The 25,665-nt window shown below is 37.0% G+C and overlaps 1 protein-coding gene across 1 annotated transcript in view; it reads left to right on the top strand.

Moving 5' to 3' along the window:
* The first annotated feature begins 8,301 nt into the window (after nucleotides 1-8,301).
* LOC110454280 overlaps nucleotides 8,302-25,665 on the top strand; it is a 32,475-nt gene continuing 15,111 nt past the window's right edge. Inside the window, exons 1-3 of the mRNA XM_021503709.1 lie at nucleotides 8,302-8,622; nucleotides 13,079-13,139; nucleotides 23,086-23,257. Of these exons, the coding sequence (XP_021359384.1) occupies nucleotides 8,317-8,622; nucleotides 13,079-13,139; nucleotides 23,086-23,257 (539 nt within the window). The 5' untranslated portion in view covers nucleotides 8,302-8,316. The remainder of the gene's footprint in view (nucleotides 8,623-13,078; nucleotides 13,140-23,085; nucleotides 23,258-25,665) is intronic.

Genomic DNA, 25,665 nt, shown 5'->3' with positions numbered 1-25,665 from the left:
TATCAACAAGATTTATCTTCTCTTGTATATGTATATGTAAATTTTAAACGATGGTGATCAACGATATGCGAATCTAGTTTAGTCCGTCACATGCTGTTTCATTAACTTATAAATGTGTACCTATAGTTGCATGATCTACATTTGTATATGAATAATTTAACACGTAGCAACTATTACCTGACAAAAGTCAGCACAAGTAGAATGTTTATCAAACAGACAAGATTTCCCAGTAGATTTTTTTCGATGTATCAATATAAGCAGGTGATAGCATTAAAAGGGTTATGTGAAACTTGCCTGTGTTGTTTGTTGTATTTCTGATCACAGAAGGAAACCTTCGGACATGAATCGATTCAAAAAGACAGTGGGAGCCGAGGACATCTCTCATGTTTACATAGAAACAACAAGAGAACAAGAGGGAAAACAAGGTGCGCGACCGGAGTGTATACATTTCCGGCACCACAAGTGGAGCCTGTCACGAAATCTCCCATTTAATATAGGAATGACGGTGTACACGTCTTGAATCGTCAGGTATTAATAGCTGGAGATGTGGTGTAACGCTGAAGTGTTTATAGCTGGGATTTTGAGGACATAACATTTCTTTGTCGCAAAGTAGTTCATTGGTATCAAAATATATCTATCAAGACAACCCTGTCATTTAGATCAGGCTCTAAGTAGTGATTTAACTGTGGCATGGCAAAATAATACCGAACTACATACGAAACCGTATTTCAATATCAATGAAACTAGGGCAAACTTATCACTAGAATAGTGAAATGAAAATGCATAAATAGTTTCAGCACCATACGACTTTTCTTTCATTTAGGATTCATCAGTCATACTATGGTGAAAACTGGAAATCCATGTTAAAAGTGTTCCGAAACATATTTACAAAGTACAATGAAAGGTGCTTTTAAATCTCTTCAATGTATATGTATTTTCAATATAACTTTTTTTGGCTACTGCAGATATTTTATTTTAAAAGTAGTTTTTTCATGTAAAATTGCCAGAATAAGTTCCAGGTACAAATCCACCAGAAGATATCACCCTTATTACGTAAAACTATAACTAGAAATCCGAGCGAAGAAAACTTACCTCAAAGTAAGCTTGTTGTTACAAAACTACACAAATTCAATATGCAATGCACTATGTGGTAATTTCATCCATTTAGTACTCATCAGCGATGCTAAAACACTCAGAAAAGCAAACTAGGAAGGCCATGTGTAAAATATTAACATGTAGAAATAAAGCTAAAGAGGAAGGTATCTCTGAAACCATTCATTGCTTAACAAAATTCATCTTTTGGCTACGCCAGATGATTTAGTTCAGTAAATTATAGGTCAAATCCTAGAACTGACACACAAGTATAACGCGAACGGGCCGGGGTAGAGGCACACTAACGAGGGAAATAAAACGTCGATATTCCTATCGCACAAGGAAATAAGATATTCCAATGAGATCATGATAGCTACGGTTGGGAGCAAACTTAACTTGGTAGCCTATGTTTCATGTCCGAACTAGACATGTCGATGTATAAACATCTAAAACTGAATGGATGGGGTACACAACAAAATTCAATCATGGAAGACTGTTTATTACTGTTGAGTGATGTGTGGGCGTCTTGGTACATCAATATTACAGACTGTAAACAAATTTGTAGCGGAACGAAATAATAGATGCGTTACTTCTTTCCTCATTTTTAAAATTCAGACGGAATTACTGTTCCACTGTGATAAGTACTAATAACACTGAACAGATATTATATTTGTACTTCTGAGAAGCACTATACGAGTATGTACTGTAAAGTATTGTCTGTCTTTCCAAATACGTCCATATAACACAATAATAAAACTTAAACTTGAAATTGTAATTTATGTTTTTGACTGTTTGTTTCGCGAATAAACATTATACACTTTTTACGTTAACACTGTTAATGAAATTATCACTTGGAAAGATCGAAATCTTTAAATTTTGAAAGAGGAGTCACCTGTCTACCCGACCTGGTCCTGAAAGACATGTCGGGTGGTACCTTGGCTTAAGTGGTGGTCCTTGGCCACATGTGGTTCCTTCTCCATTTCCACATCCAGTCCGAATCCTGAACTTCCGGTGTGAAAGTTTCAGATGACGTCGGTTTCGCCGATACGTCCTTCCATCCTCAGTGGTGACGTCATATGACCTCTTGTTAACTTGTTCTTTTACAACACCACGTTTCCAGGTTTTCTTGTTGTTTAGCATACCCTCATGTGGAGCTATTCTAGCAACTTCTCCATTACCTAGAGGTTTCAAGTTTTTCGCAGTTTGATTGTAGTAGAAAGCTTGTCGTTCCTTAACACCCTTCAACTGTTTCTTAACATTACCGTCTTCGATGTGGTGTCCTGTAGGTAGTCTATTTCCCAATAATTTGAGAAATGATCAACTGTAATAAGGTAATTCTTCTGGTCAAAATAGAACAGATCTGACCCGAGTTTAGCCCAAGGCCTATCTGGTACATCATGTGAGATTAAAGTCTCTTTATGTTGTGTATCAGTCTATATATAGTCCTGACTTGGCTTTTTTCAGTCCTCCATCTTTGCCTGAGCGGCTTCGTATTCAAGTGTCCCGTATCAGTTTGGCTGACTATGAGAATTTAAACTATGATAAAGACAAACTGCGCGGAGCTTGTAAGTCTAAACTCAACATGTAATCACCGCAATTGAATGACGCACATCACACTGTTCTATATAGTCGCGTACCTCAAAGTTCATCCTCGGCCAATAAACTGTTTCACGCGCCCTCCGCAGGCAACCTTCGACTCCAACATGCTAAGAATGAATTATCAGCATAATATCTGATCTTAGTGTTGTCGGAATCACAGCCCGTTCCCCACGAAAGATAATTCCATCCTAGACCGCAAGTTCGTCGCGAACATGGAAGTATGGTTGCGCGAGAGCAGATGACTTTGACTTGGACTCAGGCCAACCTTCCAATATGACTTCCCTGAGAGTTTGTAACGACTCATCTGTGCCGGTTACCTTCTGTATCTCGTGCAGTCGTGGTTCCGAGATTGGCAAGAACTGTGCCATATTTACAGTCTCTGTATCATCCAGCTGAACTGTTTTGTCCCCGACATCAAGATATGCCCTGTTCAGAGTGTCAACAAGATACATAGTTTCACCTTTCTTATACGTGAGTACAAAGTTGTACTTCTGCAGCCTTAGTAGAAATCGCTGTAAGCGTTTTGGTGCATTTTGTAGAGATTTCTTAAGGATAATCTCTGTACAGTTACCGGTCTCCCATATGTATAATGATGGATTTTTTCCATGCCGAAAACCACCGCTAGAAGTTCCTTTTCGATCTGTGCGTAACGCGTTTCCACATCTGTCAGTGCACGACTTGCATACGCCACATGTTGACCCATCTGCATTATGGCAGCTCCTAAGCCTTTTTCAGAGGCATCACATTGTAGTGTCAGTTCATCTTTTTGTCTTGGTCATAGTATTTAAGTAAGGGTGACGACGTGACCAATCGTTTGATTTCTTCCACAACCTTACTGTGGGTTTCCAACCAACACCATTCCACATTTTGTACTGTCAATTTGCGTAACGGTTCACATCTCACTTAATCCTGGAAGGAATTTGCTTCGATAATTCACAAAACCTAGAAAACTTCGTATTCCAGTGACGTCAGTTGGATTGGGCATTTCTAGCACTGCCAGTACTTTTGCTGGATCGGGTTTCAGATCCTCAGCAGTAATGAGATGTCCCAAAAATCTCACCTCCTTCTGCCTTAATCGTAACTTATCCTTGTTCAGTTTAGACCTCTTTCACGACATCGGTCCAGTAAGGCAAGCAACTTCATATCATGATCCTTAGTTGCTTCCTTCTCTGTATCACCTTTGCCATAAACAAGTATATCGTCAACTATGCTGTGAACCCCTGCTAAGCCTTCAACAGCTTGGTCCTGCCTCCGTTGAAATTCCTCGGGAGCTGTGGACAAACCAAATGACATCCTCAGCCATCTATATCGGCCAAATGGTGTATTAAAGGTTGTAAGTAGTTAGACTTCTCGATCCAACTCAACATGCCAGAAACCATTACGGGCATCAGGAACACTAAAGACCTTAGCATTGTGGAGCTTTGGCAGTATGTCATCTATTGTCGGTAGAGGGTAGTGACTACGCTTCAGAGCTCTATTTAAATCCCTTGGATCATTACAAATCCCGAGCTTGTTGGGTTTAACAACTACAACCATGCTTGACACCCATGGTGTAGGTTCAGTTACAGGCTTCAACACACCTAAATCTTTCAATGTCTCCAGCTCAGTTTTCACTCTATCGCGAAGTGCAATTGGAATCGTTCTCGGAGGTTGTACCACAAGTGGTACTGTTTTATCCGTAATGAGGTGATACTGTCCCTCTAAGCAGCCATTTCCTTCAAAAATGTCAGCATAATTTGAAGTGATGTCCTTAATACTAAAGGCACTTGACATGACACTTTCTGTTTGGCCCACTGCCAAAATGTTCTCATGACGAACTTGAATCAGGTCCATGTCTACCATACTCCTGCTTCCTGATATTGGTGTGTAGTTTCCTTCACTATGAAGCAATCTAGGTTGAATTTAGTGTCATTTTTTGGATTGACAACCCCGAGAACACATTTTCCTTTGGGAATAACTGTTGTTTTGTTTAACATTTTCAAAGTGGTTGTTGTTGGGGTTACTTCTGTGTTGTGTGATACTACACTTTCAGGAATAATATTGCACTGTGCACCGCTGTCTAACTGAAATTGTTCCTGTTTGTTACCTATATGTAACCTTGCCATCAGATTGTTGGAGTTTACTGTATGTACAATAAAGTCTGAGTTATGTTGTGTAATTGAATATAGGTCAAAATAATCTTCATTACAGTTCGACTGTTCTTCCACACTGAGTACCTTTTGTCTGTTTCTTCTCCATTGCTGTTAAAGTTTCGGTTTGAACTCTTTACACTTCACTTCATAGTGGTTTATTCCCTTACATTTCCTGCATTGTTGACCGTATACCGAACACTTTACCTTTTTGTGTTCATGTATCCTATCACAGAACTTGTCCTGCCCTGAATTATTTGCTCTGGTGTTTGGTTTATTAGTTGGTTTTGCAGGCCATGTGGACCTTTTCTTTTCCATTCACACTGTGTACTGTTGACATGGTTGCAGCCTTGTCTAATGTACTTACACTTTGTTTTGTTGTTTCGCTTATTCGGCACATTTCCTCAACTTTATCGAGTATGAGATCTAAGAGTGATAATTCACCAAAGCTACATGTCTTGGAGAGAGTCTTCACATCCGTGATGAATTTTTCCATAGTTTCCTCCCCTTGTACTCTGATTTTGAACTTAAAGCGTTCCACAGTCCCGTTTTTCTTTGGCTCACAATACCAGTCAAAAACATCCAACACATTTTGGACAGTTCGTGTGGTTTCGTCCCCTTCCCATCTCTAAGTATTATATATCTCACGACCTTTAAGCCCAATACGATATTTAAACATTTTCAGTTTTTCTATCTGCTTTTCCCCTTTTAGCGCCAACTCGCTAAACAGCAGAAATTCCTCCTTCCATTTCCTCCAATCTTCCGCAAGATTAGCCTCCGTTTTGGTGCTAAAGATTAGTTTGCTCGGAGGAGGGAGTCGAGTCATTTCCAGTTCACTTAATTGTGCACTGGAGTTAACCTGAAGTGAACAGGAGCGCACTTCAATGTCTTGCCTAGTGCCCTTCCTTGTTCACTACGCGTGTACTACAAGGTAAACTAGATACCAAGTTAAGTTGCTCCCAACTATACCACAACATTTGCTCTTAGTTGTCATCAATATGCGTCTTTCGAAGCCTTGATTTATTTAGTTTGTCCAACAACATCTGAAATGAGTCAACTGCTACACATTAACATCGTAGGTTGGGAATCGCGGTTTTATTATAAATAATAGGAAATTTGAGAGTCTTGTCGCTTCTCTTCGAACAACACGGAGAACGCCTCTGCGTTAAACACTCAAATGACTACGGTTAATTATTGGCGCCAATGTTATTTATATATAGCTGTTCCGACAAAGTCCTTTAAAGGACGACGCATTTACAAATCGCAGTAGATAAATAATTTATTTAAGAACAAATCAATAAAATTAAACAATTGTTCTATAGTAAAAATGTAAATATATGGATTGAACGGCGTTTTTTAAAATTTCATGCCGGTATGAACGTAAATCGGTTACATTGGTGGAATATGGATGCAACTGATTTGCGTTCATACCGGCATGAAAATTAAAAAAACACACTCCTTTCAATCCCAATATATCTGACTCGTGTGTTTTCGTTGATATATTGAAAAGTTGAATGACTTTGCACGGTATACGTTGCTTTGTCGGCCTGTTAAGGAAATCTTGCTGCTGGGTAATCTTCTAACCGATATTGTCAACTAGAATCTTTCTGCTAACGACATTGAAACAAACGTCGCGTTAACGTAAAATTGGGAACTGAAGTAATAGACTATAACCAATATCATACATAGTGACGGTAAATACCAAGCAATGAGGCGGACAAAGAGGATTTTTTAACGAATTCTAGAGGATTGATGATGTGTAATCATTACCAAAACTATAACTTAATAAGGAAAATATCAAATATATATTTGAATGATAAGTTAAGGTATCGGCCAAGTCTTTTATAACTCTTTATAAAGAGCCATTATGTCAATCATAGATCGGCTAGTAATGTTACAAAATGAGTCCGCCATGGAAACCGATAGTATACACAATGTACACCAGCGCGTCAGCCTACTTAAGCAATGAATGTTTTAGCAAATGTTGTTATGGTCCTATAACACACATTGCTATTGATGACAAACTTAATAAAGCCCGCTAGGCTACATTTTGATAGAGTAGTTATGTTTTATTTAGTTATTTCGAACAGTATTTGATCAGCAAATCAAGTGTTGACGAATATTAAAATGATGACGTCACAATACTGAGATTGGCGGCAATACAATAGCAAATGTTGTTATAGTCTCATTACAACATTTGCCTTCGTAATGCATATCAATGAAAGGATGCAGAGCAAATGTAATTATAGGGATAACAATAAGGAAAAATAATTGTTAGTTCTCGAACTTGTTTTTTAATGACAACACCATTGATTTATCTGAATACGAGATCGCATAATTAACGTATCTTGCCCTTTTCTCCCAAAACTTGTGAGATAATTCAGCTTTAGATTTTTTACAAAAGTTTTCCAGCTAAAAGTGACGAGCAACTTAAATCCCATTGGAATGTCTTAAATCTGTCGATACATTCTGCAATCAAAGTCAAGAAATAATTGCCAACCAAAAGAAAAACAACAAAAATATAGGCAACATTTCCTCTGTGTAAACACATTTAGAGCAATGCGATTGGGATATGGGATCACCATCGCAGTCACACTGCCATTTTCCATATTCATGTGGTTAACAACATGTGCTAGGGTACAGGTTTGTAAATCTGTCTATTTATAGATTTCACAACACATCTTTGCGAGCAAGCAAGGCGTGAGGTGTTCATTCTAGTGTAACGATAACCTCATTAATATGGAAAAAGTGGCTCTAGGACTGCGAAAACTTCAAAAGGTCGGAATAGGATGTGATAGTACAGGAAATCGTGTCCGCACAATGAGAATACAATTAGCGAGGTTTCTAAATGAAAAATGATCCATCTTTCCAACGTTACTAGTGCCTCAACTAAAACAATTTTTTTATTCAAAAATTGTAGATAGGATCGAGTTTTCCTGCCTTCTCGTATATACATCGTACCATCATTGGGTGTGGCATTTTTACCGAAGATTGCTCGAAACCCCTGGTTACCACGTATAAAACAACCATGAACACGTCACTTCAGGTCAAGTTTGTAGATGTAGCAAATTCTCAGGTCCCTTTGCCCGAGAACTGCGTCTGTTAAACATGATTGAAATAGCCTTCATGTTTCAAGGTAGATAAAAATCTTTCTATGTGTCAAACAAAAACCGGAAATAAGATTTCCAAGAGTTTTTTAATGGTCCGTACTCACTGATTCAGATAAAGGCTGTGACACGCTGTACTTTACTAAAGATCCGGGTTGTCTATAGTAATCGCTCTGATTCTCTGGTCGATACTTCTACCTTTTATTAACTGTTTCGTATGACAAAACAACACACACACACATGACAAAAACTAACCAAGGTCAGCCAATAATATGTGACGCTTGATTCACGAACTACTTCCATGAAAAGTCCTTGAAACGTGTTTAATAGCAAAACGTTACGGTAGATTTCCTCAGACCCTCTTACGTCTTCACTCTCTCTGGATCAACATGCACCGCCTTGTAGTATGCGTACTCTTGTCGTTTCCTGCTATTCACGGTGACGTCGTCTCAGTGGCGTTCCACCGTCCATGTGGTCAAGGTGCTGGAGTGGTAACTCAAACGGCGTACACCAACGTAGTGACCAGGTCCCGACTGGAGTGTGCTCGGATGTGCGCAGTGAACCGTTCGTGTACTGCGTTCACAGTCTGCGAGACCAGCCTGTACTACGACTGCGGTCTGATGGACGTCCTGAGTCCTGACCTCGACTGTAACGACCCGGCCGTCACGCGACAGAACTGTTCCCTCCAGGTCAAGGTAGCGAGAGTTTAACCAAATTATTAATTACCTTCGTTTATATGTCATATTTCTTTTCAACAAATTTTATTGCAAAAAATATGTAAAGGGGATAGGGCATCAGGCCAAGCCTATATAAGCCTTCTCCTTACAACTCCGGTATGTTATATGTAAAGGGGATAGGGCATCAGGCCAAGCCTATATAAGCCTTCTCCTTACAACTCCGGTATGTTATATGTAAAGGGGATAGGGCATCAGGCCAAGCCTATATAAGCCTTCTCCTTACAACTCCGGTATGTTATATGTAAAGGGGATAGGGCATCAGGCCAAGCCTATATAAGCCTTCTCCTTACAACTCCGGTATGTTATATGTACAGCCATTGAAATCATCAAACAAAAATATAAACAATTCATATAGTGTGTCTTCATGTCCCCCACCGTACAAGGTATAGTTATGATTAAACAAATCTTATAGTGTTGATAATGTACTCTGATATACATTGTAGTACAAATGCATTGGTTTCTTCATCACATTCATGACATCCATGAAGTAATGTGTTTATATTAAAATGGTCATGGGTTATATTTTGGTTAATCAGCTGATTTCTAAGTTTCAATCGAGAATGGTTGAATAGAGGACAGATACAAAAAATAATGTTCCGCAGTTTCCTTACCAAGGTTTGTATATATTGGAGAATCTTTTAAATGGTCAAGAAAAAGGTCAGAGTTCAAATTGCTGGCTTCATTTCTAAGTTGACACATAATTATATTTATATTTCGACTGCCATCATTTGCAAACGTGTTTGTTGTAGCAGAGACAGTTACATTATTTTTGAAGAGTAGAGCTTTAAATTGTGATAGAGAGTATACATTGGATAAATCAAAATTGAGAGCGAATGAGTGGAATTCCCTGAATGTACTTTATATGTCATATAAGGCATAGCATCGCCTCTCTTTATAAGTGACGTCAGTCAGTGAAACAACCCCACTCTGACAGGTCCACATAACAGGTTTAGTATGGAAATCGGTTTGAAACTACAAACATAATTCTACTAAGTGACGAGACCTGTGTCAATTCGCATCAGACATTTTTGTTTGAAAAACAGGTTTATGACGAAGTATCAGTTAAACATGTAAACTTTAGTGATCACTTTTAAAACTATTTATCTCACAAACACATTTTCCTACTGTAAAAACACAACAGCGATTGTAAAATGTTGATTTTGAACAATTCTAAAGAACTTCCGGAGAACGTAATCATGGAAAAAAAAAGCTTTTTGTTGTGTCATTTGACTTTCTGCAGTATTTTCCAAACATTCTTCACGGTAAACTTAAATCTTGTCTCAATTATTAACGAACTTTCGTGTTTTTAATATATTCGGGGCGCAAGATAAATTAATTAAAGGGATTACTAACATTACCAAATTAAAAACCATAGATGATTTCGGAAACGACTGTAGACAACCTGACGGGTACCACAGATGGTTCCAATAACGACTGTAGTCGTCCTGACGGGTACCACGGGTGGTTTCGGTAACGACAGTAGTCGTCCTGACGGGTACCACGGGTGGTTCCGCTAACGACTGTAGACGCCCTGACGGGTACCACGGGTGGTTCCGCTAACGACTGTAGACGCCATAACGGGTACCAAAGGTGGTTCCGATAACGACTGTAGACGCCCTAACGGGTACCACAGATGGTTCCGCTATTGACATTACAAACCTTAATTTATAAAACATTAAAAGCGAAAAAGAGACTATACTGTTGCTTTATAGATTACACAAAAGCATTCGATTTGATTGAAAGAAGTTGTTTGTCGTCTAAACTCATAAAACATGGAATCAAAGGGAAAATGTTGAAAATTATTTAGTCGCTGTATAAAAATGTAAAATCATGTATAAAGTTTAATGGTTTGTTATCAGAGTATTACCCAAACAAAATCGGTTTGTTCCAGGGAGACATTCTGTCCCCGATTCTATAAGCCTCTATGTAAATGATTGCGAAATGAAATTTATCACTGAAAATTGTCCATCTATTGAAAAAGGTCTCTTAAACTTGTTTTTACTTATGTATGCCGATGACACTGCATTGATTGCGGAGACACCAGAAGCATTGCAGAAACTTTTAGATTCATTATATGTATATAACCTAGAATGGAAGTAAAAACTCAATATCTCCAAAACCAAGATTGTTATCTTTCGAAATTGGGGGAATATAAGAGATGCTGAAAAATGGATCTACAACAACCAAGAAGTAGATATAGTTAATGAATTTAATTATTTGGGAATGTTGATGAATTTTAACGGAAAGTACAAAATTACTCAGAAAAATATTGCTAACCAGGGAAGAAAAGCTTTATTTGCAATTAATAGTAAATTGAAGAAAAATAATTTCAATATTAGTACAACATGTTCAGTGTTTGATACATATGTCAACAGCATACTCGAGTATGGAAGCGAGATATGGGGCTTTCATAAAGCACCACAGACAGAAAAGCTCCATTCTGGGTTTTGTGACAATTGCTTGGTGTCAAAAAAAGTACAGGTACTGATTTTGTATATTACGAGCTTGGTAGACGGTCACGTTACATAAATAGAAAGTTAAAAGTTATAAAATACTGGTTAAAATAAAAAGAATCCAAAAATTGTATATTGGCCACATGTTTAGAAGAGCGATTGATAATGAATGATGATTGGATAAACAATATTAAACAGAACTAGATAAACTTGGTTTATCTTACTTTTGGACTAGTGATACTATAAATGGTAATATGTACAAAGTAGTAGACCAACGATTTAAAGATTGTTACACCCAGGAAATGAGAGCAAGAATTATAAATGCTGCCAGAGGTGACCTATACGAACAACTTATTGATCATTTTTGCATGCAATACTATTTCGATAAGAGACGCAGAATATGTGAATGTTGCCAAAGTTTTGAAATTGAAGATGAGTTCCATTTTATACTGCAATGTCCATTTTATATAGAAATTAGACAAAGGTATATTAAAAGGTATTATTATAAATCACCTAGCGTTTTCAAACTTGTGCAACTGTTAAGTATAAATAATGTTAAGGAACTAAATATAATCTTGGAAAATATATTCATTTTGCCTTTAAGAAAAGAAAAACGCACTTTGGCTAAAAGTGAATATTATCGTTATATACCTCACATATGTATTTCAGGTATATTTCGAATTTTGTATAATAGAAGTATGATTGCTGATGTTGTACAACATATATTTATTATTAAACTTAATCAATAAGTGGTACATAATTGGTAGATTGACTCAGCACCAATGTAATCCCATTCAAGGTAACATTGGCGCATCTCCGTCAGTATGTGTCTGTTAAGTTAAATTTAACTTAAGTTAATTTTTCTTGTATTATTATGTTTATGATGTATTTTATACATACATGTTTATGTTACTTTCTGTGTTCGGTATGCTTGTCATGCGAGATCACTCTCCAAATACATATGCAATAGGTATGTTCTGTAACCATGTATACCTTAGCATTCTGCCGTTAAGTAAAGAAAAACATACTTTGGCTAAAAGCGAATGTTATCGTTAAACACCCTCATATGTATTTCATGTATCATTTCGAATGCAAAGAAAAGCATACCTATACTGAAAAATAATTATTACTTATACTTCTGTGTGTGTGTGTGTGTCTGTGTGTGTGTCTGTCTCTTTGTGTGTATCTGTCTGTCTGTATAATACAAGTATTATTGCTAATGGTGTAAAATGTATATTCATTAAACTTAGTAATAATTGGTAGATTGACTCGGCATTTATGTAATCGCAATCAAGATAGCATTGCCGCGGAGTTACCTCCCGTCTCTGTCAGTATGTTGTTTGTGTATCGTATACATACATGTATACGTTACTTTCTGTGTTCTGTATGCATGTCATGAGAGATCACTCTCCAAATATGTATGTAATATTATGTATTATATTTATGTATGCCTATGGGTCGTAAGGCCCCCGGAATAAACTTGAATTGATATAAAAAAAAAATGACTGTAGACGGGTACCACAGGTGGAGCCGGTAGCGACTGTAGACGCCCTGACGGGTACCGCAGATGGTTTCGGTAACGACTGTAGACGCCCTGACGGGTACCACAGGTGGAGCCGGTAACGACTGTAGACGCCCTGACGGGTACCGCAGATGGTTTCGGCAACGACTGTAGACGCCCTAACGGGTACCACAGGTGGAGCCGGTAACAATTATCCTTAACGCCTGGTTATCGCGTATGCTTTTTTTAAACCGCAATATATATACTTGTAACAATATCCGTGGTTTATTCTGAAAGAGGATGAAATACTAGTTAACTTATTAACTAGAAACTAGTCATATTATCTCAAGTGATGATTAATACGTTACTTATATATACTGTATATATATTAACATGTTTGCTAGTGATACGTTTTAATTGATCACTGGATGGACACTAAGTGTACGCCTGTTTGTTACAGTACGCCACTGACCTTGTCCAACCAGCTGAATACAACCTGGCTTCGGAGACCTATCTATCAGGTAGGTACTATTTCTTTAAAAATCTTTACAGATTTATATTGACTTATTTTTATGCCTTTCCCATGGACCCGCTTCCCTTTATATCTTCTTTTAGATACATATTCAGTTCTTTGTAAAAAGAAAAACTCAATACCACAGTGTAAACACTAAGGAATAAGATCACAACTCATTGTCGATACTAAATACAAATTTAACAATGCTAACTTTACAGAAAACGCTATAAAAGAAATATAAAAAAACCAGTCACTTTCTGATGAAGGGTTTAACGGAAAGCTTAGATAAAAGGGTTACCTTGGCTATAAAACAGGCCTAGTTCTTTCTAAAAGCAGGCAATGTAAAAGTGTTTTTTAGATAAAGAGTAAGTTATGTGATGTTTTGTCTGCAAACAAAAATGCATACCTATCATGTAGATCGTGTAGATTGTGGTTTTGACACCGGGGTTAAGAAATACACATATTTTTTTTATTTAAGATTTCAAGCAGCTAATATGTTGTAATGATGTACATGCTAGACACATTGAACGTTCTGAAGGTGAAACCAATGCAGCATGTCCTCGTTCTGTCCATTGTGTCCTCGTTCTGTCCATTGTGTCCTCGACCTGTCCATTTTGTCCTCGTTCTGTCCATTATGTCCTCGTTCTGTCCATTGTGTCCTCGTTCTGTCCACTGTGTCCTCGTTCTGTCCATTGTGTCCTCGTTCTGTCCATAGTGTCCTCGTTCTGTCCATTGTGTCCTCGACCTGTCCATTTTGTCCTCGTTCTGTCCATTATGTCCTCGTTCTGTCCATTGTGTCCTCGTTCTGTCCATTGTGTCCTCGTTCTGTCCATTGTGTCCTCGTTCTGTCCATTATTTCCTCGTTCTGTTCATTATTTCCTCGTTCTGTCCATTATGTCCTCGTTCTGTCCATTGTCTCCTCGTTCTGTCCATTGTGTCCTCGTTCTGTCCATTGTGTCCTCGTTCTGTCCATTGTGTCCTTGTTCTGTCCATTGTTTTTTTGTTCTGTCCATTGTCTGCGTCCTCGTTCTGTCTATTGTGTCCTCGTTCTGTCCATTGTCTGCGTCCTCGTTCTGTACATTGTGTCCTCGTTCTGTCCATTGTGTCCTCGTTCTGACCATTGTGTCCTCGTTCTGACCATTGTGTCCTCGCTTTGTCCATTGTGTCCTCGTTCTGACCATTGTGTTCTCCTTCTGTCCATTGTGTCCTCGTTCTGTCCATTGTGTCCTCGTTCTGTCCATTATGTTCTCGTTCTGTCCATTGTGTCCTCGTTCTGTCCATTGTGTCCTCGTCCTGTCCATTGTGTCCTCGTTCTAACCATTGTGTCCTCGTTCTGACCATTGTGTCCTCGTTCTGACCATTGTGTCCTCGCTTTGTCCATTGTGTCCTCGTTCTGACCATTGTGTTCTCCTTCTGTCCATTGTGTCTTCGTTCTGACCATTGTGTCCTTGTTCTGTCCATTGTGTCCTCGTTCTGACCATTGTGTCCTCGTTCTGACCATTGTGTCCTTGTTCTGTCCATTGTATCCTCGTTCTGTCCATTGTGTCCTCGTTCTGTCCATTGTGTCCTCGTTCTCATTGTGTCCTCGTCCTGTCCATTGTGTCCTCGTTCTGTGCATTGTGTCCTCGTTCTGTTCATTGTGTCCTCGTTCTGTCCATTGTGTCCTCGTTCTGTCCATTGTGTCCTCGTTCTGTCCTTTGTCGGTTGTAGTCTTCCACAGAATCCATCACTATCTTAAAACTTACATTCCAGTTGTTAGTAATAGTCTCTCGATACACAGCCAGGAACCTTCACAAAAATTATCTTCACTTCTCACTTAGGATAATATTAAAATCACCAGTTACTGTATGTCAAGCCGGATAATAGTTGTATGGGAACGTAGAGCAAGAAGAGGCTGAAGGAGGAGTTATTGTAAAGTCCTCTAAATTGAGCTTTTTAACGGTTTTTGGTAGGTGAAAAGCTTGGAAGCAGTTATAACTGTGATAAGAAATATTTGAGGTAAAACCATAATGTCGCTGGTTAAACTCCCTTTGTTTCACAGTTATATTTTGTTCACTGGTAGGAGTAAAATGAACGAACGAGTTTAACTTTAACGCCACTATTTTTGTTATTACCTCAGGGTTGACGTTTATCGAGTGTACTATATATCTTGTAAGTCTGCTATTTATATATATAGAGAGAGAGAGAGCAAGAACAGGCTGAAGGAGGAGTTATTGTAAAGTCCTCTAAATTCAGCATTTTAGCGGTTTTTGGTAGGTTGAAAGCTTTGGAAGCAGAATAAACTACGTCACAGAATGGCAGTCCATCGTCAACAAACCAAAACTGATAGTTTACGAAATTTATTAGTTAACAAACATGTTAAAATGATCAGTTTTTAGTTGTACCAATTTACCAAATGAACACATCAGATACTATTGCAAGAAAGTTAAAAGAGAACATGTTTATTAAAATTCTAAAACCGGGCTTGAACGCGGGAAATTTCGAGCACCTCTTATAAATTTTAAATTTACAAATTCCGTATGTTCGGATGAACTAAGTATTGAGCTTTGAAATTCCTTTTTACTATCAGATGTTTTTAACTTTTGCTATTGAACAATGTATACATTTGAGCATTTGTAATATGCTCCGTTTCTTTTTCCATATATTTCATTGACCGATATTAAGGTATATTGTAGAAACTTGCAGGTGTGGAATTGTTTACCTTTAGTGTTTTACAACGAGTTGTAATGTGTGTACGATCTGTTGTTCACAATCATATATTATTGTTATTATTTCCTTTCGAAATCCAAGGGTTACACTCTCAGTACGAAATCGAGGGCGGAAGTTTTTGAATTCGAAGACACATTTTCAAAAGCGATGCGATATTGTTTAGTTAAGCACATAGAACCGATGTGTCATTTTCTCTATTTCGTGCATGTACCCGTCTTCTAATCACAATCAGATACTGTCTGTATCGCTAATAATTCTTATATAAAGCCTAAATACTTTGTTAGGATGGGATGGTGGTTGGGGAGGTACGTTTTGTTTACGTAATATATACTGATATGACGTAAATAAAAAACAATGTGTAACGCAATTCATAGCAAATCATAGCCAGCGAAACTTAAGACAACGTTATCCACCAAAGCCAGAGAGAAACTGAAATTTGGCTAGTGGTACCTGTGTAGCGTCTAAATATCCCAACATGATGCTGAACCATTTTTTTCTCAATAATATTTACTTACATCTTATGAGGAATTTGTGAGACAACAAACAGGCGAGACATTCTTCTTGTAAGTTATCAATGGTTTGATTCAGTTAACATAACTAAGAAAAACAAAACAAAGTACCGAATATTTCAGTCGACATTATATTAACTATTTCACAGTGTTTTTATTGACGTCTTCAAGTTCATAATACAATAACCTATTCTCACTGATTATTGCTCGCCGAGGCTCGTATATCTTCGTCAAACTAGGTCGTTAATTAGTAAAGTTCTGTTTGAAGCGACTTCGAGAACCACAGCTACTTTAAATTTAGAAGGATGTTAACAGAACTCGGCGTACGCTAGCGCAATTTATGTACGTGTCATGACGAAAATTGGTGCAAAGGTCGGCAACCAACACATCTTTAAATCCGAATGCGCCCCTTGTTACGTTACTAATTATGCGCTGGAAACTTTTCCAGTCTGACCATAGACGTTATCAATCATTTCTGCGAAGTGAAAGAGACATACCTTATGGAACTTTTATGGAAAAAAAGAGATGAAATAAAAATGGAAAAAAATGAAACAGGGTCCGAACGGACCTCAGACCCTTATACTATTGATCTAGCCAACTTATCTGAAGAACAGTATACACTGGCTCAGTCGCGATACAGATAAAATAAAAAAAGAATCTAAGGTAGGGGTTACTGCGTGTATTAAAGTCTACTACGGAAAATAGGCTTACATCACTGTGAAATGTTTTTGTTTGCTATTGTTTCACCGAAATCAACAGTATATGAGACAGAAGTTTAGTTAGTTTGAAAAATGATACCAGATAATGTGTATAAGGGATTGTCCGTGCCATGTGTCCACTGGCCGTATCCAACGTCATATCTCCGAGGAATTGAAAGTTCATATACATCGCTTACAGCACGATAGTCCGCGAATGGTTTCTAATATACTGACACCGTTGCGAATTTTCACTAAAAGTCCAAGAGAAATAGATAAATAAAAAAAAATGCCCATACTCTATCACTTGACACCGAAACAGAAAGTACAGTAGAAATCAAATTAGAATATTCAACTGCAGAAAATGGTACACGCAGTATACTTTGGTGTAGTGATTTTGTTCTCTTTATTTATTCTATGAACGGGTATTTCAAAAAAGGGGAAGCACGTCATCTTTTGTAAATATGATCTTCAAGATCAGGTTCTCAGCTTTCCATTGGTATACGATATGTGTGTCTGCGATGCCGATCTTTTTTTTTTACAATTATTGAAATTTGAACATAAATCGCCTCACAGAACAAATAGTTTCCAGATCGTCTCATGTCACATGAATTGATGACGTCATGAACAATGCCGATCGTGACGTCAAAATTCGTTAAAAGCCGATCGGCCCAGATCGGCCCTGTCGCAGTCAACGTAAAAATCAGATCGGCCCAAATCGGCCCTGTGGGAGTCTAAGGGTTAATGCAAGTACATTCATGTAATCTTTTTAAGACGTCGCAATTTCTAGACGTCCGCATTGTGTGTACTTTGTTTATGACGTCATTATTTTTGACGTCTTAAGTATGTGTACTCCATTTATGACGTCACAAATAGATTTAAATCGCCTGAAGAGCCCCAAGATGGGCGAAAGCGCTAGCCGATTTTACTAGTCTTCGTGTTTTGTTTTATTTTTATATATATATATAGAAAAAATAAGATTAACGACCGACTAAAAAACTAGCTGCTTTCACCCTTCACAGGGCTCTTCAGGTTTATTTAAAAGAACAACGTCCTGACGTCACAATTACATGTCATCACACTACAATAGTAACGTGACGTCACGAAGTACACAAGATTGGTGGACAATTTAGCGTAACATTTTACTGTGGCCTGTTGAGACTTGGTTTTTAATATTTTGATTAGTTAGTCTTCTTTCGTTTCTCTTAAAATAGTGTCTGATGAAAATAGTTGATACAAAGGTAATACATTAAATTTATCTCCAGCACATTCATGAATATGTTTGTTAACATGAAGATTTCGTAAAGAATCAGTTCTAGTTTGTTGTCTATGTACAGTCATACGTGTTCTGAGTTCATTACCGGTTTGACCGATGTAAAAATCACCACATTTAGAACAAACGATTGCATAAATTACATTTTTTGATTTACAATTCATATTTACCTTCACAGTAAATTTCAAACCATTCTTGAAAATAAAAGTATTACACTCGATAATCATAGGACATGTAGCACATCTTGGTGTCTTACATTTGGATACTTTTGGTGTTACACAAGAATTATCAAACTTAGAACATGTCAACATACGTTTCAAGTTTTTAGGTTGGCGTCTACAGTGTAAAATAGCATGTTTATTAAAAATGTTTCTCATACGCCTGCTACTTTGCTTTAACTCTTCACATTTGTTCTTTATCACAGGAAACATATTACAATTCCGTGGATTGAAAGTAGAAACAAAAGGAACTAACTTTGATTCATCCTTTAGTTTTTGTAGACGGGAAGTAAAGGGTCCCTTTTCAATAGCTTTCTGTATACCATGTTCTATTATCTCAGTAGGATAACATTGAGCTTTAAGGTATTGCTTTAGTTGACCGAGTCTAGTAATTTGAGCTTGTTGGTCACTGACGATAGTGACAATCCGTGAGGCAAGATTAAAAGGAATATTAACTTTAGTGTGTTTACTGTGGTTAGAGTAAAAATTTAGATAATTATGTGCATCTGTAGCCTTACAATATAAATCCGTTGTAATCTTATTTGAATCTAGTTGAACTAAAACATCTAAAAAAGGTAAAGACGTTTCGTTACACTCCATCGTATAACAAATAGAAGGATGTAAAGAATTCAATAGGTTTTGAAATTCATTTAAATCCTTATCAGAAGGCCATATAACAAAACAATCGTCAAGGAACCTTAAAAAATTATTTCTGATAAATTCAGTAAAGTTTTCCCCAAACTTTGTCTCAATCTTAGAATAAAGTGTTTCCTCTAAGTATCCTAAAACTAAGGTTGCATATGTAGGGGCAACTTTAGTTCCCATCGCTGTACCCTTAATCTGTTGAAAGTATTCTTGCTCAAAATAAAAAGAATTACGATTGAGGACAATGTCTAGAGCTTGCAGTATAAATTCATTACTAAAACGAGAATTAACTTTTTCTCGTTTTTTGATCAACCAATATTTAACAGCTTCAATACCAAGATCATGCGGTATATTAGTGTATAAACTAACAACATCAAAAGAAACAAGTTTAGCATTATGTGGGACCTGTTTAGATAAACGGCTCAGAAAATCAAAATCATCTTTGATATAACTGTTTACACTTGTGCATAAAGGTTTAAGAATGAGGTCTACAAGATGACTCAAACGTTGCGTTGCACTATTAGAGCCGCCTACTATAGGTCTAAACTTCAAATCCGTAGGATTTTCAACTTCAATATATGTACAGATTTGTTCTTCTATAGCTTTACTTATAATAGAGCTTTTGTGGATTTTAGGCAAACCATAGAAATAACTAGTATCATGCATTGAATTGACAAGATAATCTATCTCCTTTTCATGTAGGCATGCTTCATGTGTCCGTATTAGCTCGTTGATTAATCTACGGGTTTCCGCATCGAAATCGTCACTTGCCGAAGTATAAAATTCAACATTACTAAGCATGTTATGTATGCATTCATAATAAAAATCTCTATTCATGACCACTACTGCCTTGCCATTATCAGCCTCTTTGATAATAATAGAGGTATCATTTCTTAAAGAATCCAAAGCACATTTCTGTCTGTAAGACAGATTACTTTTTACGTGTTTATGATCATCATTATGTAAAGGATTTTTTTTAAAACTATCAATGACGTCTTCTAAATGTTTGTCCGAACTTCTTGGTGGGTTCCATTGCGAATTGTTATGGACTAACGCCGTTGTTTCCAACGGGTTGCTTTCACCGTCTTCGTCACAAAACTTATCGCATAGACGGAGTCTTCTGCAGAATTTTAGAATGTCCGCCTGAAGTTCTACATTATCGTTTTTATCTGGTGTTGGACAAAAATTAAGACCCTTCGATAGCAAATCAATTTCATCTTTTGTTAATTTTCTTTTAGATAAATTATTAACCTTAGGGAGAAGTCCCTCTACCATATTTGTTTTAATTTTGTCTCTTGGGTGACGTAGCTCCTTCTTTTGTTGCTCCGCCTTTGTTTACAGTTGGACAATGTCCTAAAAAATGGTTGTTTACACTTTGGCCTATATATGTCGTCGCCGATTTCCGACAGATTCCATGTGTTCATGAAATGTCGTCTTGCCTGCTGTAAGCTTTTTCTTTCGCAACTCTATGAAGTTTCGGACGAGTGACGCTGTAGTGTTTAGTCGCTGTTGTTGACTTCTTCACAGAGTAGACAGGTGTTTTAACACTTTCAGCGTATGATGTCGTAGGTTGTAATTTCCGTCCAGTATCTCTAGCTGGCGCATTTTCTCTAGTTTGCGAGGCGGGCGTGTAAGGGCTAATGCTAGATCTCATCAGAGTAGTAATCGATTTGCACACGGGAATTAATATTTCATTGCCGTAGTGTTCTGCATATTCTTCTAACCACGGTTTTTTCTCCTTATTCCATATTCCTAAAGACCTTTCTTCTTCCACCTTGCATTCCATTCTCCATTGTTGTTGTACCATTGCACTGGCTTCNCATTTGCGTTTAGCACGTTCTGCCTTGTTGTGCATTATTCGTATCTCTGACTGAAAGTTCATAACGGCCGTCTGTTTTCTGATATCACTGTCCTCCTCTATTTACCCTTCCATTTCCCGTGGTCTGAACTTCCTTGGAATCACAGGGTTGTCTTTTACCAACCAGTCATCATAAAATGATATGGTTTTTATCAATTTTAAATAATTCCAATAGGATTTCTTTCTCTCATTTAATTTATGTTTCCATTATTGGAGAAACGATTTCCTTAACTAGTTGGTCGTTAATCTTATTTTTTCTATATTTACTTCCTTCACATGGACATTTAATCCCTTTTTATTTTATATATATATATATATAAAGGCCTAGCGGACGATCTGAAAAAATTGTTTTTATTCTATATTTTCCTTCGCAAGGACTTATTTATTTATTATCTACTATATATATATATATATATATATAAATATAAAAAGTAAAGAAACAGAAAATAATGTCCATACTTGCTTTGAATATATAACCAGTGCAGATTTTGTTATCTACCTCCTTTAAAATCAAGGTTACTTTGGTAATGTGCAAACAATATTTAAAATTCAAAAGCAGGAAATAAATATTCCCAATTTCCATATTGTTTGCTTATATCTGTGGTGTCGTAGGGCGATACTGTTCTTAATGACTATCATTGAAATGTTAGTTGTTGAGGCAAAAGGAACAAAAACAGCATGATCATCATCATCATCATCATCATCATCATCATATGTAAAACGTTCAATCAGGTACCAACGACATGGTACACGTGTAATCTGAAATGTATACAGATACAGTTAGGGCCCACATTTTCTATAAATGGTAACTTGATTAAGCTAACATCTTACCGGTATATTCTCTATCAATAGTCAGCTGATTGAGCTAACATCTTACCGGTATATTCTCTATCAATAGTCAGCTGATTGAGCTAACATTTTACCTGTATATTATCTATCAATAGTTAGCTGATTGTGCTAACATTTTACCTGTATATTATCTATCAATAGTTAGCTGATTGAGCTAACATCTTACCTGTACATTCTCTCTCAATAGTAAGCTGATTGTGCTAACATCTTACCTTTATATTCTCTATCAAGAGTAAGCTGATTGAGCTAACATCTTACCTGTATATTCTCTACCAATAGTAAGCTGTTTGAGCTAACATTTTACCTGTACATTCTCTATCAATAGTAAGCTGATTGAGCTCACATTTTACCTGTACATTCTCTATCGATAGTAAGCTGATTGAGCTAACATTTTACCTGTACATTCTCTATAAATAGTTACATGTTAGCTGATTGAGCTAACATCTTACCTGTATATTCTCTATCAAGAGTAAGCTGATTGAGCTAACATCTTACATGTATATTCTCTACCAATAGTAAGCCGATTGAGCTAACATTTTACCTGTACATTCTCTATCAATAGTAAGCTGATTGAGCTAACATTTTACCTGTACATTCTCTATAAATAATAAGCTGTTTTAGCTAACATTTTACCTGTACATTCTCTATCAATAGTGAAGCTGTTTGTGCTAATATTTTACATGCAAATTCTCCATCGATAGTAAGCTGATTGAGATTATATATTTTACCTGTACATTCTCTTTCAATAGTAAGCTGATCTTGTTATAGTAATACAAGCACTTTTATGGGAATCCCCTTGTCATGGCGAACTGAAAAGTTCCCGGTATCAAAGTTTATAAAATCTTTGTATCTGTCTCTACCAAATACGGAAGGTATGTGATAAAAGAAAGACCACACACTTGTGTCTTTCTAACGAATCAGAAAGCACTCATTTATTGCGCGGACGTATATATTCACTCGTGCGCTCCGCGCACTCGGGAATATATTCGTCCGCGCAATAAATGAGTGCTTTCTGATTCGTTAGAAATTTATATCACAGTATGTTATGTAAACAGTCAACACACCAATGTACCGATTTAAATGCATTTTGTTAACCGTAAAACACGAATGACATAAAAGTTAAAATTTACCAAATGATAAGGAGGATGTCCTGTTCGTTTTTAAGTTAACTGTTCGATCTGTTATGTTTTACTCTAGCCTCGTGTCCCGCCGGTGCGTATCAGCTTCCGTACTACCACGTGTGTTACTGGGCCCAAGCTACACCACAGAACGCCTCTGACTTACAACACATTACGTCATGTCAAGACGAAGGCGGTCAGTTGGCGATCGTACCAAGCGAGTCCGTCATGGTCAGTCTGGAAAGCCTCATGTAAGTTATGCTTCGTTAGTCCGTTTTGGCCAGTCTGTAAAATATTATTATGCATAAACATTTAGATTTTATTAGTACGTGCGTCTTCCTTCGTCCGTCCCGCGTCGACTTTTTTTTTAGCACTCAGAAATAATGTATAAAGCTTGACATCACTTTAATATTCATTCATTACTATTCTTATATCTAATCTAGTTCTCTGATCACAATCCGGGTATTTATATCTAATCTAGTTCTCTGATCACAATCCAGATCTTTATATATGTTCTAGTTCTCTGGTCACAATCCGGGTCTTTATATCTGTTCTAGTTCTCGGATCACAATCCGGGTCTTTATATCTGTTCTAGTTCTCGGATCACAATCCGGGTCTTTATATCTGTTCTAGTTCTCTGATCACAATCCGGGTCTTTATATCTGTTCCAAATAGTAAAACGAAAAGTTTTAATAACCCATTTATAAATAATAACTTACCATTTAAGTAGCAATAAACATATTATATTGCCGTATTTGAAAAAACAAACTTTATCGTTAGAGCATTATTATTTATAATCATTTTGTGTACTAATAAAAAAAATGTGCGATGACCGACAAGAGCCAGACAAATAGATATGAATGTTCATATCTTTTTGAACCCCGGTACACACAAATATATGAAAATTCAAATCTGTGTGTACCATGTAAAAGTGTACCATGGTACACAAAGATATAAAAAAGTATATCATGGTACATAATGATTTGAAAAATCAAATCATTTCGTACCATGCGTGGTACTTAAAGATTATAAACAACTTAACAAACAACTCTTTCACATGTATATGTACCAACAGCCGATATCAGCCAGCAAAACGATTTAAATTTTCATATCTTTCTGTACCGTGGTGCACTCTTGCCCGTTACTAAGAGATATGAAAGCTTCTCTCCATTTTGTACCACGTTACACTTTTTTCATTTCTTTTTGCACCACCTACGGTACAAATAGATATGAAAAAAGTGTACCACCAGAGCATCGGAATGTTGTTATCGGACACTATGACCAGAACTGACCCCGAATAGTAAAGCCCTAATTACAACGTCTAAACAAGTCGTGAAGTTCATTAATCACTTCTGATGAAAAACAGAGTTAGTTGCAATTGTGTTAGTATTGGGGCCTTGACAGGGTCTCCAAAAGGGTTAAAAGCACATCTGTTTATTTTCGTCATTTCCCTTGTTTTGATAGATGTCCAGATTATAAAAGAATCGTACCACTAGCTCATCGTATTTTCCTTTTTATTTTTATAAAAATTTAGCCTATTTTTAAACTGATTGTTCCCTTTTGTCCCCTTGTCACCTACGGACCCCGTCGGCGTTTTCAACTGATTTGGAGTTTCTTTCATTTAAGAAGTTGAAGCAGAAAGAATACATTAGAAATATAAGTATTAGAAAAATAATCCATTGTGACTTCCTTTTTAACTTCAACCATTTAATTAATCAATGCAAAAACCATTAAACCTATCAATCATCATTTAATTAATTAATTCTTTCGGTTTTTTCTTTCATATTCACTCATTCATTCTTTCATTCACTCATACATTCTTTCCTTCACTAACTCATATTCACTCATTCAATTTATTCATTCTTAAATTTGTTTTTCCTTGCTTTTATCTTTTCATTATTGACGTACATGGGTTTTCCGCTTGTACATGTTATGTGTCCTATCAGCCTATAAGTAATGTTAAACAGTATGTACAGGTCCGTCTGTTATGTGTCCTATCGGCCTATAAGTAATGTTAAACAGTATCTCCTGGTCCGTGTGTTATGTGTCCTATCGGCCTATAAGTAATGTTAAACAGTATGTACTGGCCCGTCTGTTATGTGTCCTATTAGCCTATAAGTAATGTTAAACAGTATGTACTGGTCCGTCTGTTATGTGACCTATCAGCCTATAAGTAATGTTAAACAGTATGTCCAGGTCCGTCTGTTATGTGTCCTATCGGCCTATAAGTAATGTTAAACAGTATCTCCTGGTCCGTGTGTTATGTGTCCTATCGGCCTATAAGTAACGTTAAACAGTATGTACTGGTCCGTCTGTTATGTGTCCTATCGGCCTATAAGTAATGTTAAACAGTAGGTACTGGTCCGTCTGTTATGTGACCTATCAGCCTATAAGTAATGTTAAACAGTATGTACAGGTCCGTCTGTTATGTGTCCTATCGGCCTATAAGTAATGTTAAACAGTATGTACTGGTCCGTCTGTTATGTGTCCTATCAGCCATTAAGTAATGTTAAACAGTATCTCCTGGTCCGTCTGTTATGTGGCCTATCAGCCTATAAGTAATGTTAAACAGTATGTACTGGTCCGTGTGTTATGTGTCCTATCAGCCTATAAGTAATGTTAAACAGTATGTACTGGTCCGTCTGTTATGTGTCCTATC

Source organism: Mizuhopecten yessoensis, unplaced genomic scaffold (genome assembly GCF_002113885.1).
Source record: "Mizuhopecten yessoensis strain PY_sf001 unplaced genomic scaffold, ASM211388v2 scaffold7763, whole genome shotgun sequence".
NCBI lineage: Eukaryota > Metazoa > Mollusca > Bivalvia > Pectinida > Pectinidae > Mizuhopecten > Mizuhopecten yessoensis.
Note: the sequence above shows the minus strand (reverse complement) of the source record. Positions and strands in the feature narration are given on the sequence as shown.